Genomic DNA, 16065 nt, shown 5'->3' with positions numbered 1-16065 from the left:
TAGAAAACCAGTAGAATTCAGTAGAAATCAATTCAGTCTCCAGAAGCAAGCAATGCTGCATCATTTTTATCAGAAGATACAAGTAGCCTCTGCTTGAAGTAAAATGCATGGCCAGAGCAGTCTTTTCAGTCTTTTCTACGCTGGCACTAGGGTCTGAAAATAGCTCAAAATCACGGCACAAGCAGGTAATGCCGTAAGATGCAATCAATCCAGGAGAAATCAGGTTACACTCAAATAAAGTTTCATGGCTCTGCACTGGATAATAGCTCCTCATAGGAATAATAAAAACAATTTCCTCTTTCATTACATAAAATAAAAACATTTCTCAACCAACTACAAACCTTTCCGAAAAGACACGGCTCACTTCGTTTTCCAAGCTTTCTTTTTTTTTTCCTTTTTTTCTTTTTTTTTTTTTTCTCCCAAGAAATTAACTAAAAATTAACATCAAGGCTAACCCTCCATGCTATTGGTTGCCAAGCAAGAAGCAATTTTAAAGCTACTTAAGATAATTAGTTGCCCTACAACAGTCCCTTATGAAAGCCTTTGTAACAAATTGGCAGGAACGGTTGGGCTGCCTGTCTGGTTTCTGGGACGGAAGCTCTCCCTGCAGCAGCCACAGGGCTGGCACATACTGCTCTTCAGGACAGAGAGGGTCCCCAGCAGTCCCCATGTTTGGCAGGGAGATGCCACACTATTTCAGCCTAATATCTGGCAGTGATTCCCCTTCCAAACAGGTGCCTTGCAGGTCAGCTTTGCCATCTTCTCTGTCAGGTTTCCAGCTGGTTTTTGTGGCTAGCTGCATTATGTGAACTGGTAGGAGGAGTCAGGCTAAAAAAAAAATCAGTTTCTCGCTCTCCTGGTCACAAATTGAGGGTAGCTGAGAGATGTTCAGTTTTACAAACTAGCTAGTTGAAAGGCTAGTCAGGATTTAAAGGGATACTATTTGCTGCTTTGGCCATGCTGTGTTGGGTTTTTTTGTTGAGCCGGATTTTGTGCTTGATTTTACAAGAGGCAGCGAGATGGGGTGAGCAGCGCTCACAACCTGCAGATGGGAGCACTCCTGAAATGTCACCGCTGCGCCATGTAGCCACACTGCGGTCTGTGCCTTGGGAGCCAGAGACCCACTTTGCACCGAGGGAGAGCTTTTTTCTTTCATTTCAAAAACCTCAAATGTTGAGTAAGCAGATCCCTGAGCCAAACTTTGCCCCAGACTTTTTTCCTCTCATTCCATATGTTAGAAGCACAGCTGTCAGCAGTAGTTCTTGCTCCCCATTAAGCAGCTGGAAGAGGTCGAAGTCATTATGCACTGCACATGGGACACGTTGTGTCCTCCTCCAAGGCAAAACTGCCCCCGAGACCAATGGAAGATCTTGCACATATGATTCAAAGGGGAAAAATGAATTTTGGGAGTGTGCCTTTTATCTCATACCCACCCCATGTCTGCAGTCATTTTTATTTTAAATCCGCAGTCCCATGAAACGTTTCCGTTCCTTTATTTTTAGTGCATCTCTCTCAACACTAATGGTATCCTGCAGTTTTACAGATCTGAAAGCTCTGCCCTGGGATCTGGAGTTTTTCTGTGAATATTCCTTTTGATTTCATTATTCATTTACTTTTCTTCTTCTGTGTTTGTCTCTGTCTGTCTCCTTCACAGCGCTGTTGTTGAATGAGCTTGGTAAGCGCGCATTCCTTTTTCTTTTCCATTTTTCCAGTTTGTCTGCATATTTTCAGAAGACGATTGATTTTGTTTGACATTTTTCCTTGCTCACAACATTCTCTTCTAGGGCGGTCAGCACTATTTAAGTAAGCTCAGGTATCTGATGCCCCATCAGCCTTCGGAATAGAGCCCAAAAGTCATTGTTAATGAGCGGTAACCCACCATGGCAAAGAACATTTTCTGGGAGCGGAGTAGTAACAGGCATAGCAAACCCGCCAACAATCCCGGGTCACGAAACTGTACCATGACTAGTCCATAGCCGCCTATGCTGACATGGCAAAAATAGAGTGGGCTGGTGACAGGGTCAGCAGAATTGGCCAACCCATCTGGAAGAGGTGATACCTCCTGTTTGGAAGACAGGGAAGGAAGTGAAGCACCCCAAGGCCCCTGGCAGGCTATGTTAGGTGCCAGGGAATTACAAATACTTTTGGGCAGGGTGTCCCCATGCCATCCCCAAGCTAGAAGTAAGGAATCAGCCCCCATCCCCACATGAGGCAGGGAAGGACCTCCATGTCACTGTAGGCTGCAGAGGGCTGCTGTGATGATGCTAACCCTCTCTTTCTCTTTCTCTTTTTCTTTCTCTCTTTCTGTCTCTCTTGTTTTTGGTTTTGTCTAGGTGGCTTCACCATCACAGGTATGGATTTCTGCTTTCCCCCTGTCCCTCCCCCTTCCCTTTCTAATGGCTGTATGCTCATCCTGCTCTTTCCTCTTGGTTTCCTCTTTGCTTTTGTTCCACCCTGGAGGGAAACTCTGGAAGGGTAAGCAGGTGGTGAGGCCACCCTCGCTCACACCGCGTCCCCTCATAGCATACCCAGCCTGCTATGCATGAGGCCCTTGGCAGGACATGATGGTTGGGAAAAGGCTCAGCGGGCCGCAGAGCAGCCCCTCAGTAGCACTGCCAGTGATGCCTGAGGCTATAGCAAGGCTCTGGCCACGAGCAGCTCTCTGCAGGCAGTGGGGCAGCCGGGAGGGAGCCACGCTAACCCCGTTTGCAGTAGAACATAGTTTACTAACAGCACAACATGGGTGTGCACAGGGCATGCAGTGCCTCCGACTGATCTCCTGTTGATCGCTCTGATAGGCAAACCTGTCTTCAGGAAGGTACAATCTAGAGAGCGTCCTCTTCCTTGCACCGTGGTCACCATCCGAGGTACCCAGGGGTCTAACACAGACTGATTGGTGTGTTTGTTTACTGACCCAGGCAGATTAACCCATTTCTTCAGCAAACCCGGCCCCCCTTGGACCCTGATGGCCTTCTGATCGTCCCCAGGGTGGGCTGGCAGAGAGGAACGTGGGGGTCCGCACAGGGACAATGACAGAACGTCCCCTGCCTTGAGGCTGCAAAGATGTCAGCAAAGGTGCAGAGCAGCTCCGTGGCTCTTGCAGTGCTGTCACTGCCAGCTCTCTCACATCTGAGACCAGTCATGCCCTTGGAGATGGCTCCTCACACAGTGCTAGCCCAGCTCTTCCCTCCAACCCCATGCTCTGCAGCTGCCAGGCTGCTCTCCCTCAAGGTCAAGCCCTGCTCAGGAGGGTCTCATGCCCATCTCAGGCCTGGGGTTGCAAGTGGCTCTGTCTGGTTGCAGTGGGGTGATGGAAATGTGCTAATCATAGACCTGAAGGGCTGGGAATTGTAGCAACTTTAGAGGCAATCTGTTCCCCCAAGCAACCCCATAGGAGAGGCAGCAGTCACCAGGCAATACACAATTCTTCCACCCGAAGGGCGAATTCAACTCTTCCTGAGGTTGGACAAGTTGCAAACCAATTTTGCTAGCATTTCCCAGCAAAACTGCCTTATCTATCGCTCCATGACCTCCTTCTTCTTGCCTGCTCTGTTGCTCATGTTCCCCCCAAAGGCTTCCCGACCACCAGCTGATGGGAAGCCAACTCCAGGGAGTGGCCGTCCGGGCCTGGCTCACAGGCGGGCTCTTTGCTTTACAGAGGAGAACGAAGAGAAGCAGCCACTGACCAGCAAGGAGGAGGAAGAGCGTCGAATTGCAGAGATGGGGCGCCCTGTCCTGGGGGAGCACACCAAGCTTGAAGTCATCATTGAGGAATCCTATGAGTTCAAGGTACTGCTCGCATCTCATGCCCTCATCCTTCATCTCCTCTGGCTTTTGGGTTTGCACAGCGTTGGCAAACACATGCTAATGGCATAACAGCAAAGCAGGGCAGCTCCTGACATCACTAGGGCTCAGACAGTCTGTGATCACCATTATACAAGCAAGCTGTTTTCAAATATAACCTTGCTATGACAGCCATGCTTTGCACTCTATTTACATTCAGTCTTGAGTGGTCCCTGGTCGTGGGACCCTGGTTGAGTGCTCCCCCCGGATGTGGGACTCCCACAGCAAAGGGCTGATACCCTAAATGCAAGCAGTCATTGTGGCTCTGTGGTGAAGCTTCCCAGGAGCATCTCCTACCTTCTCCAGCAGCAGTGAACTTCTCCTCCTGAGCAGCACACACAGGCAGTATCTTTCTCAAGTTTCAGTTATTTACAGTTCTTAGAAGAAGCCCAGTAAAAAGTCCTCCCAAGGTATTACGAACAACGTGAGCTGCAGCATCTCACTGCTATTTGCTGTTAAACCTCCACCAAGACCACTCAAACTCCCACTGTGAGCAGGTTCGAAAGGTCTTTATGAGTGGCAATAAGGGGAATTGCTGATGCTTACATTTGCTTTCACTGCAGGGGCACTTGATGTGAACTTAGCGTCTGCTAAGCTTTATCCATAAACATACAGCTGTAAGCACCAGCACTGGTGGGTTTTAGTCCAGCATCTCCAGCCTCATGGCCCTGATTCTCTCTTCTGCATCTCCATTTGCAGAACACGGTGGACAAGCTCATTAAGAAGACAAACTTGGCCTTGGTGGTTGGCACAAACAGCTGGAGAGAGCAGTTTATTGAGGCTATTACTGTCAGCGCGGGTGAGTTTGGTCTGTGGCTCCAGGTGAATTACGGTCAACCTCAGTCATGTCTCAGATTGGCTGTAGCAGTAATATGGATCATAGTGGAGCAAGAGGAAGCAAAACAAGTGGTAGAGTTATTTACAGTGTCTGCATAAATAAGGCAGTTGATTAAACCCTTTAGTGAGATCACCCTGTCTGATGCATGGGAAACCTCCTGCAGTAAGTGTATTTGTTGTGCCCGGCAGAGAAACACCCAGGCTGCTACTGCATGGCAGAAGGGAAAAGTGGCTTCAGTGAGAGAGCTTTGGGGTGCAAATGCTGTGTTTAAATTCAGAGTAGCACAGATGGTGCTGGTAGGAAGTGGTACTGCTCCCTGCCCCTGGTGCTCCCTGCAGTGGGGTCTGTGCAAGGGCCAAGATAACAGGCATTGAAGACAGCCTCTGCATCCCCCCTCTGATGGCCAAAAATTTGCTCTTGATCCCCTGCATTCAGGACAGGAATGCTCCTCCAGCCAGCCGTATTTATGGCTCTGCAACCCAGTACTTCCCCCACTTCTGTGAAAGGTAGATCTTGTTTCAACAACTGGGGACATTATAACTCAGTGGCTGGATGTTACAGCCCTGGGTTCTGTGTCTGCAAGCATTAAGGCAAAATCAACCAGCTTAGATTAAAACACAGCGGAAGGCAATCTGAGCCCACCTGAATAATTTGGCTTTGAAAAGGGTGGGGAAACACATTTCCTACCTTGAGCTCTACTATACAGGGCAAACTCTGCACGGCACAGATTAATTAAAAGTGATGGCTGTACCATTTACCCTTTGCATCTGAAAATGAGGACAGGACATCGTGCAGTAGCTATCCCCTCAAATTGCCATCCCTCTTTTTGTATCACAGTTATTCTTAGAGCCTCCAGCCAAGAGCTTCCTATTATTTCAGATACAGAATGAACATATCATGCAAGACAATCCTCGCTGCAGGTTTCATAGCTAATATGGTTAAAATAATCTATGCCAGAATCAATTATTTAATTGCATCCCATATTAAAGCAAAGATAATCACTGGTATTCGGATCTCATCTCTGTGACGCATGTAAAGGCTGCAGTTATGTGAAAGCCTCACCACTGTCATGCCTTGAATATACAGCTACCATCAGTGCTAACAGAATGATTAATAGACATTTAATAAGTGTGGCATAATTTAGTGGAAATGACCTGTCCCTGGCATCTGGGAAAAAGAAGTTTGTCCCTACATTTTTGCTAGGATTTAGCTCCTGAAGCAAAAACATCCTGGAATTGGTGAGCTGAGCTGCCTGGTCACTGCCCAGCCTTGCTCTGTGTTTCGATTCACCTCAGCAGGATTTGGCCAGCAATTCAAAAGAGAGCCATTATTCCTGCTTAACAAAATGACAGACAGATGTGGATGAGCATTATGACAGCAGCACTCATGTTCATTTTTCAGTCTGCTTTATCATCTCCCTAAAGATCTGGATCCACAGCAGTCTTGCTGCCAAGTAGCTTGGGAAAAGGATTAAAATACCTGCTGCAAAATTACAATGTCAGCACAGTACAGCGTATCCTGCCAGTAGCAGCTTTTGTGCAACAAGCAAAAAAAGGCAGGCATAAGCTTCCCAGGCTGAAAAAATTCCCTATATCCACGACAATGCACAGGAATAGGTTATTTATATTAGCCAAAATAATAATACCATGCTCCTGATTTGCTACCGCTTCTGCCATGGTGAGTGCAATGTTTTAAAGCCAACGAACGCATGATTTTCCATCAAGTTATTCTAGAGAAACCATGTTTACACGTTGGTCTTGAATTGCAAAAGTACTTTGAAGCCAAGCAATATGTGTGCAGTGTTGCCCACCCAGCAGGGTGCTGAGTAGGACTTTTCCCAGACTGGTCATTGCTTTATTATCTTTCCCCAATAGCTCCTTTGTCATGGTATGTGGGGTTAATTGACGCCTACAGATCAGCCTTCCCCCAACATGGGTGAGTCTAAGCAGGTGTTTCTCTCCAGGAGAAGATGACGATGATGATGAATGTGGGGAGGAGAAGCTGCCCTCCTGCTTTGATTACGTGATGCACTTTCTGACCGTCTTCTGGAAGGTCCTTTTTGCCTTCGTGCCCCCAACAGACTACTGGAACGGCTGGGCCTGCTTCGTTGTCTCCATCCTCATGATTGGCATCCTGACAGCATTCATTGGTGACCTGGCGTCCCACTTCGGCTGCACCATCGGCTTGAAGGACTCCGTCACTGCAGTTGTGTTTGTGGCACTGGGGACATCAGTGCCAGGTAAGGACAACAGAAGAGTTTGTTGGAAAGATCCATCTCTGCCCAGTCTGGTCCAGGGTTTGGGTTGGGAAAGCCAGCGAGGTCCTCAGCTGTGTTCTGCAGGACCCAGTGAGGGGCAATTGGAGATGTACATGGGAGTTGTTTTTCAGTCTCAGATGAGACAGGAGGATAAACCAAGATGTGATTTCACTCCTCTGGAAATACTTTCAAGCTCTTTCCACTTGCAAAGGCTGTGAAGCCTCTATTTCTTTGGATAGCCTCCATAGCATTGGCTCTCAGAGTGGGAAATCAGTCTTTTATTAAAATGCTGCCAGTGTTGACCATCGTGCACTTTTTTTGGAATGTCTGCTCCTTTGACATTCTCTCCCAGCTGAAATAGGTGCTTGCTTGCGCTACACAGTACAGGTGTTTCTGCGTGGGATTCAGACTGATCAAGATGAGGCCACTGAGCCAAGGGGAGCTGCTAGAAATGCCTTTTGTAAAAGCTGTAGAAGGCCCTGTATGCACACATGTTCAGAGACATGTCTCTGATCACTTGGTCAGGTCATCCAGCTTCAGAAGGCAGCAGAGACTGAGGACTGACCTGGGAGATATAAAAGATGAGTTTCTATTGCCATATACCACTGTGCTGACCAGACACAGTCTGATTCCCAGAGAAGGGGCTGTAACTCTCCTGCTTCAGTCTCACCAGTCCTAGACTTCCAGTGATCAACACTTAAGTGCTCAGAGATCTTGAAACTGACCTAGCACTATCAAAGCCCAAAAGGGAATCAAAAGAACCAAAAGGGAGAGCAGATTTGGGCAAGGAAAGGAAAGAAGCTATTTATAGTCTTCTGGCACTAGTGCTACGTGTGAGTTTTGCAGGGCTGTCTCATAGCCTCAACATACAAAATCTCCCCTCTGTTTTTGTTGACAAAAGTTGGCATTTCGGGAAACAAGGGAAAGCGAGAAATTCTTTTTAGGATATATTTGGCTTCTTGTTTGAATTAGCAGGTGCTCACAGATGGTGCAGTGCTAACTGGGCTCCTGGGTTTGCATGTAAAACCAGCACTTCCCTATGGAACATCACACTGGTCTACTGGACACGAAGTCTGCAGTGTAAGAGGCCAGTCAGGTTTATTACAGATCTTTTGCTGTTGGAGCTGGTGAAACAGCAAATGTGCACACATCTGCATGGCTTTTAGTCCCTGCTAAAGGGGTGAAAGATGAGCTCTTGATTACCAAATGTTAGGCTCTGCACAAGGCTCTGGAATTTAGTGAGGGAAAAGGCACTGGAGAGAAATCATTAAAGCAAACACAGAAATGCAAATACAAACGTCAGCAGACCTGATGGATAGAGACAAACCATTGTGGCTCCCACAAAGCTCTTCCAACCAAGTCAGCCTGTCAGTGCATGTGGGCCAGAGGCCGATACACAGTGGTACTGGGAAGGGCTGCCTTAGCTTGAAGCACCATGGGGCATCTGAGGATCATACTGGGGGAGGTGCCCCATATTTCTGGAATTAGAGATTTCCTTCCTGCGAATTTCTGGACCCTGACTGTCCTTCCTTGAGAACGCTTGTAGACAAGTCTGTATCCTTAACCAGTGCTTTGTGGCATCTGTCCCCAAGATACCCTCCACTAGCTCTCCCTACCTGTCTGTTGCCTGAGGGTTTCTCTCCACCTTTCCTTTGCAGACACGTTTGCCAGTAAAGTGGCAGCAACGCAGGACCAGTATGCGGACGCCTCCATTGGGAACGTCACCGGGAGCAATGCTGTGAACGTTTTCTTGGGCATCGGAGTGGCCTGGTCCATCGCGGCCATCTACCACGCAGCACATGGACAATCCTTTGAAGTCTCACCTGGCACCCTGGCCTTCTCCGTCACTCTCTTCACTATTTTTGCTTTCATCAGTGTGGGCGTGCTGCTCTACCGGAGGAGACCCGAAATTGGAGGTGAGCTAGGTGGGCCGCGGACTTCCAAGCTGCTCACATCCTCACTCTTTATCCTCCTCTGGCTCTTGTACATATTCTTCTCATCTCTGGAAGCCTACTGCCACATAAAAGGCTTCTAAAGGAACAATCAGAGATAGTAAATATATGTATATCTATATGTATCTATATAGAGCAATATATAGGTATAGATATAGATATAATGCTGTGTATAATGAACAGAGAAAGAATAAAAGAGATTTGCCATGTTCACACACCTGCTGATGGAAAGCAGCTTTGGAGAGTCCTATGAACTAGGCAGGACCCAAAGTTGGCTGGACCCCTCCTCAAGGGTCCCTTCTTTGCAACTCTACCAGTGAGAGCAGCCAGCAGCCCCTGAGCCCTTTCCCATTGCTCCCACTGACTCCGGGAGGATGGATGCAAACGCAACTGGGCGAGTCGGCACAGGGAAGGCCGATGGCTGGCTAGAAGTGGAGACAGTGGGCAAGGAAAGGAGAGCAAGGGTCCCGACCTCCGACCATCCTCCATCTGCCTTCGCCACTTGGGAACATCTCCTCCGGCCCTATTGGAAAGAAGCGAGAGACCAGACTGAAGACAAGGGGAAATTGGGAGCCTCCTAAGGATAGAACACAACCATTTTCATCATTTGATTTATTTTTTTTTCATTTTGACGTATGTACAATTAGCATTCCTCCCTTTCTCCCTGCTCCATTTTCCCCTTTCCCCATGTTCTCTGTGCTTTGGGGACACAGCCACATGTCTGGTGTCCTGAGCTGAGGTCCCACCTCGTCCCTCCCTGGGCATGCTGTCATGGTACTAGTAACATTTGCATGAACAAAACGACCCCTACCTGTATATAACCTCCTATAGTGATAGTCCTTCCAGCTGTGTGGGTTGAGCATTGCTGATATAAGTGTTTTCTTTTCACCAGGTTTTATTTATTATAGTTAGTGTAGTTTCTCTCATAGGTTTGGGTTTTTTGTTGTTGTTGTTGTTATTCTTTGGTTGTTTGTTTCCTCTTCACAGGGAGTGACAGGAGGGAAAGCTTTCCCCACTCCCTGTTCAGTACATGTGTCCCCAAGAAGCAAAAACAGCCACACGGACGTAGGTTTTCTGTGTCCTTGGAGGCCAAGTGGCAGCCCTCGTTTCAGGACGTGTCCTTGGGGCTGCTCCTTCCCCACAGCCATTTGGAATAATTCAGCACAAGGGCTGTAAGGAGTTCTCCTCATGTGCCACATTGGGGCGCAGCTCTGGCACAGAGGTGAGGGGCTGGTGAGCAGGGTGACAGGGAGGAGGCAGAGCAAGGGATGTGTCTGGCACATGCTCCTTCTGAAACCAATGGAAGGGGCACAACAGGGCCACTTCAGGATGCCTGCAGAGTCTGGGGGATGTCCCCTACCTGCGCTTCCCACCAGCCATACCAGTGGCCCAGACAGGCAAACCCCTCATGCGCATCCACTGGTGAGCTCCTCCAACCTGGCTGGAACGCACCTCTGCACCATAACCCTTGGGCTGGGGTATTTGTATCCGTTGTGAACAATCTGCAGGAACTTCAGTGAACCTGTTGTAAGAGTTTCTCCAGGAGTCTGAAGATTTTTTTTCCTTGTCAATCCTCTTCTCACTTTTGAAGGGTTGTTGTGGTTTTCTTTTTGTTGGTTTTTTTTTTGTTTGTTTGTTTTAAGGGAAGAATTGAACACAGATGCAGGTTGTTCAGGTGTGTGATTACCTTTATGTACAATGACTTCATTTTCATTTGTTTGCCTTCGTTGATTTTTCATTGTGTGTATTGCCCACCACTATAGGCAGTGATCCACTAATTGTGATGATCCTTATCAATGGTACACAATGCACAGACAAATAAAGTTTGCAATGATTCCTCATGGACCCAGTAGTGCTCCTGCATATTCTCTATGGAGAACCCTCCCCTTCCCCCTTGTTGTCTTCCTGTACGTGGCACCCACCTCTTATTTCTTCATCGCTTTGCCTTTGTTGTGTTTCTGCTGCCAACAAGGGCCCCCACGTGCCCGCTTCTGCCCCATGGGTGAGGATCAAACACTATCACTGAGCCTGGTCCTCCTAACCAAAAATCCAAGGCTGCTTTGTGTCACCCGATCTGCCCACAAGCACTCGGCATCCCCCAGGACGAGCACACGTTGAGCATCAGCAGCATTAAGCCAAGCACAGTCTCTCGCATCCACATGCTTTCCCTGGGCCCTGAACTATATGAGCAGAGCAGCTCTCCTGACCCAGTAATTACATCTCCGGAAAGGTGATGCTGGTGTTTCGCTCTCATCATCCTTCGCTTCTCTGCCATGAACTGCACTCACTGAAGTAATTAACAAGTCAAATGGGACTTGTGCAGCAGCCTGCTTTAAGAGGCAGTAAATAACTGTTCTGCTCAAAGAGCCTTCCAGCGGGGATGATGGAGCACTGCTTGCTTAGGACACGGCCTAAATCACGCAGTTAACGCCAGCCTTGTTTATGCTATTACTCTGCCAGCCGCATGCTTTTGGCATCCTTAACGAGCTCGTGCAAAGCGTGATGCCTCTCTGCCCTGCAAACCGCACTCCTCAAGACACACAGGCTCCGGATGCCTCCAGTTTTGGGGGAGATTTTCTCCCTATGTTTTTCACTTCCTACAAGGACAAGAGGGCAGGGGAGGGCTGGAGACCCTTTCTGGTAGACACATGCCTCAACTATGCCAAGCAACTGGATGTGGTCTGTGAATTCAGTGTGCTATTTATTTTTGCTGCGTGCCAGGAGGAGAGGGCTGGAGCATGTGTGTTATTGTTAGGGTTATTTTTAAACGCTTGGGTATGAAGCAAGAGCAGCAGTACTGGGGGCTATGTGTGTGTGCCTGCGGAGGAGGATCGGACACCTTACCAGCCCAAAAGTGCCGGTGTGCCGGTGTGCCAGAGGGAGAGAGAAGAGGAAAAGCTTCATGCTGGAGGGAATAATTCTGGGAGAAGCCTTCGCAGGATTTTTCCACAGGCTTTGGCACCTGCGCCCATCCCAGGCAGCACATTTGCAGAGCACCAGGAGCCTCCCCAGCTTCTCAAGATGCCCAACCACACACACAGGCACAGCTGCGGGAAAGCCTGTTTATCTTGTAAAAGCTCAACTTGTGCAGGAAAGCATCCAGAGGCCTCTGTATTCTTGCAAAATGCGCCGAGGGACAATAAATACAGCCAGATTCCTCACCTTTTAAGGACTTGAGACTTCCCTCTTTTGGAAGCAGAGGTGCCAAGCTCGTCACCAGCCCTGGCATGAAGGAGTGGGAATGCTGCTGACATAGGCGCTGCCAGCTGGATGTCTGGCATGGGGACAGGGGCAGCACCGCTATGTCCCTCCACTGCTGGAAACCCCGTTGAGGGGCTGTCCCCAACCTGAATGCTGTGACTGTCAGCTGGATGCACCTGATGGCTGGGACACAGTGACAGAGATGTTCCCCAGCATCTTGGACGTGAGGCCAGGCAAGCGATGGCCACCATGCATGTTTCCAGGTGGCAGTGGAGAAGGCGGGCACACCGAGCCCTTCCTGCTCGCTTTTACTGTCGCTCCCTCAGGGGGTGTTGGAAGTTCCAATGTTTCTGCTGTATTTCCATGTCCTCACGGCCCACACATGCTGTTGTTCCCCACCTGAGCATGTCAGAGCAAACTGAACACTGTAACTGGGGGCTCGAGGTCCACTTCACCTCTTTCAGATCAAAAAAGCGCCTGTTCTCAGCACTAAATGTTCTAAAAAACCGGCTCCACATTACAGTGGGCAGAGCTCAATCAAGGCCCAGTCCTGCTGCGTGGTGATAGCATGAGGTTGAGACAATGTCCTTGCTGGGAGACGTCCAGCTGCAGCAACTTCTGGTACTGACCCAGCCTTAGAGCTCCTGGACCCTCACAGGACACGGGGGACACTCACAGGGCCCTCCCTTGGCCTCTCTGTAGAGGCTGGATTTATTTCCTCTCTTTTATGCCCAAATCAAAGCCTGACCCAGGCCGGTCTGGGGGTAAAACCAGCTTTCATAGACTGCTGGCTCTGTGGTGGTCTGGTCTTGCTGAGCAGTGAGAGCTGCCCTGAGCAAAAAGACAAGCCAGCACCTCCCATATCCTCACCTATCTGTTCCATGTGGCTTCCCTCTCCTTCCCAAGTCAATACGTATTTGTTCCCCAATGGCCACCCTCGTCACAAGGCTCCTCCAGCTCCTGCCCTGCACAGAGCACTAAGCCCATGGTGCCTCATGGCAGGAGGCTGGGCTCTGCTGATAACCCGGACCTTCAGGCTTCCCAAGGAGGCCGCAGCTCAGCAGTATGGCCAGATGGGACTTTTTGCAGACTGAGAGAAGATAGCGGGGAGCCCTCCTCCGAGCTCCAGCCTGACGCTGGGACAAACAGCCAGATGATGGTAAAGCCACCTCAGGAGCAGAGCTCTTGCAGCCTCATCGGAGGCTTCCATCAGCGAGGCAGAACCTCACTGGGGCAGGAGGGAGAGCCCAGCAGCACTGCTCAGCCCTCCGAGCCCCAGTGGGCGCACCATGCCAGGCAGCCCCCAGCTCAATCCTCTCCATCTCTTCTCTCGTGTGGTTCCTTGTCGGCTCACACGATGCAGCTACACTATTTGAAAAGCCATACTATTTGTTGGTACGACTCTTTTCGGACTGTTGATTTATATATATTTGTTGATAAAAGAGGTCATCTTGGGAGACGCTCGTAGTCTACTGGGGAACAATCACCCAGTGCTGTATATTCTGTACATGCTGTATAAACAAAGCAAAGTATTTAAGCCTAAATGTTTGCGGGGTGAGGGGAGGCCAGCCACCGGACAACCTGGCATCCCTTGGGGTGACTGTGGACATGGGGACGGGACCTGGCCCAAAAATGGGGCAGTGCACCCAGAGATGCGAGGCCACATCTGAAGCCATGGTGACACCGCACATCCCTTCCCCACCGAAGGCTGACCGTCCCACACATGGCCATAGAGCCACCCTGTGCTTTCTGTGTCGTTTGAAACCATCAGAGACAGTCGTGGCAGCCTCGAGAAATTGTGCTGAGCTCATCTATTTTTATATCTGTGGTGTTTCCCAGTTCATAGAGAGTAGTGAACAAGTACCCCTATAGCTGAAAGCGACATGTTCAAAATAAACATACGACTGCAGAAATTATTTGTAATAATAATTTATTTGAAATATTCTGCCAAAGATAGCTCTCTTAATGGTCTGTAAGCGTCGTTTCTCTCTCTTTGCTCTGAATGTCATTGTGAAAGCACCTTTCTCCCTGCTCTCTTGGGAAGACTTGCTTTTATTTTGGTATATATATAAGGGCAACAAAAAAGACCCATGTTTTGGTTTTTTGTTTTTTTTCCTTTTTAACCAGAGCCGTATGTAGAGGAGCAGAGGGACACAGGGAGGCACAGGGAGACGTAGGATGACTTCTTACCATTCGGGTGATGGATGGAACACAGCAGAGGGGAGGAGATGTGGGCAAGTGCCCCCTCCACAGTTCGAGCACCTGTGGGATGAGCTGGGCCCCCCAAACCACCCCCGAGGGTTCATGCTCATATGGCCCTGCAGCTCCATCTGCAATGCCTCAAGTCAGGGCCGGGCCTGGTGGGTGTGAGGTTAACCAGGGGTGAAGCTGCCCAGATCCGTCTGCTCTGAAATTAGAGATTTCTTTATTTTGTTGGGAAAACAAAAACAAAAACAAAACAAGAGTCTTATTATCCTTCCTCAGAGTTTCTGCTCGAAAGAGCTTTTTAATGCTAGAAAATCACCTCCCATCGTCGTCTGCGATCCTTACACTTGTTGCACCAGGAACTCGTCCTTATCTGTATACCCATCAGACCCCACCTTACCAGAGATACGTATGGCAGAGGGGTTGGGTTGGATGGGTCGCTGGGTCGGGTGATTTGTTTTTTGCTTCTGAGCAGAGTCATAAAACTTCTTGATGGTAAAAAGCCAGAGATTGGTGACAAAGGAATGGGTCGGGATCAGCTCCTCATGCACTTGTAGTGGAGAGGAGGCAGCAGTGTGAGGTGCAGGGGGTGAAGCAGGGATGTGGGGTGTGTGGGATGGAGCCCCCGGCAGCGTCTGCAACCGTGGCATCATGGGGATGGGCAGCAGCTGGGAGAAGAACTGGGTTTCTGATCACTGTGCATTTTGTTAATTAGGGAATTCAAATAGTTTTATTTTTACCAAAAAAAAAAAAATAAAAAAAAAAAAAAACCACAAAAAAAAAAAAATATATTCCGGTAAAGAAAAATGTTTAATTGAGATATATATATATATATATATATATATATATATACATATAAAGCATATATATATATGTTATTTGAATGGTTTATATGCTACATAACATGGAAACGTTGCGAGGTGTGTCATCCCAATGTATAAAATAAATGACTTTTCCCTGCATGCTGCCTGGGTATGTTGTGACTTGAATTAAGAATTGCCTTATCCAGAGGTTGTATGTTACCCACCTGGGGAATGGCCTGGCACTGTCCATCACATCACACGTGTATTGGTGCTGTGTTGTGTCCGGTTCCGACAAGCTGTCCGTCACCTGTGTGCTTTGTGGGAGAGCTTTATCTTGTTAAACCTGTGCTATGTAAACCTCTCATTGCCTGAAGTAGCCCAGAGTTGTACAAATCAGTGTCTTCAGCCGTTTTCCTAATTTTATCACATTTCCTAACACAAAATATAGATGTTTGTAAATTCTTCACTCATTTTGTCTATCTCTATGTTTTCTAATCTGGCAAAGAGCTGCCCCCAAACGACCACCCCTGCTCATGGCTGCTGTACCCAGTGGCTCCCTGCAGCTGGAACTGGGGATGGATGGAACTGAGGATGGGTCAAACTGGGGACCGATGGAACCGGGGATGTGGAAGTGGGGAAGGATGCTGATCACTGCGATCCTTCCCAGCTCAGCAGGACGGGCTCCTGAAGCACCAACACTGCCTGTGTGTGCCAATGGTGCCAACGTAGAGACCCATGAAATCAGAGAGACGAAGTTCTGGCAGTGAATGCCCACAGCAGGACAGGGCTTGGTGCCCGGCCTCGGGCTGCCAGATGTCCTGCCCACCTGCAGGAGCCCCCCACTTCCTCACCTCCATTGACTTGGGTTTGGGCAGCACCTGGGGATGGGATGGGGACCAAAAGCAGTGGGAGCAGAGTGGGCTGGGGGAGAGGCCAGCCTCGGGAAGGCCGTACAGAAGAGCAGTG

At 48.9% G+C, this 16065-nt stretch overlaps 1 protein-coding gene across 3 annotated transcripts in view; it reads left to right on the top strand.

The window, feature by feature from the left end:
* SLC8A1 (solute carrier family 8 member A1) overlaps positions 1-15050 on the top strand; it is a 98669-nt gene extending 83619 nt beyond the window's left edge. For 2 of the 3 annotated variants that reach the window (XM_042820680.1, XM_042820671.1), the window contains exons 4-8: positions 2334-2351; positions 3659-3789; positions 4543-4642; positions 6645-6920; positions 8597-15050. In XM_042820680.1, coding sequence (XP_042676614.1) covers positions 2334-2351; positions 3659-3789; positions 4543-4642; positions 6645-6920; positions 8597-8973 — 902 coding nt within the window. In that variant the 3' untranslated portion in view covers positions 8974-15050. The remainder of the gene's footprint in view (positions 1-2333; positions 2352-3658; positions 3790-4542; positions 4643-6644; positions 6921-8596) is intronic. The other variant, XM_042820687.1, reaches the window with a different exon arrangement.
* Positions 15051-16065: the final 1015 nt, after the last annotated feature.

The sequence above is a fragment of the Centrocercus urophasianus genome, unplaced genomic scaffold (assembly GCF_019232065.1).
Source record: "Centrocercus urophasianus isolate 14NV4802_14NV808 unplaced genomic scaffold, USGS_Curo_1.0 seq_10, whole genome shotgun sequence".
NCBI lineage: Eukaryota > Metazoa > Chordata > Aves > Galliformes > Phasianidae > Centrocercus > Centrocercus urophasianus.
Note: the sequence above shows the minus strand (reverse complement) of the source record. Positions and strands in the feature narration are given on the sequence as shown.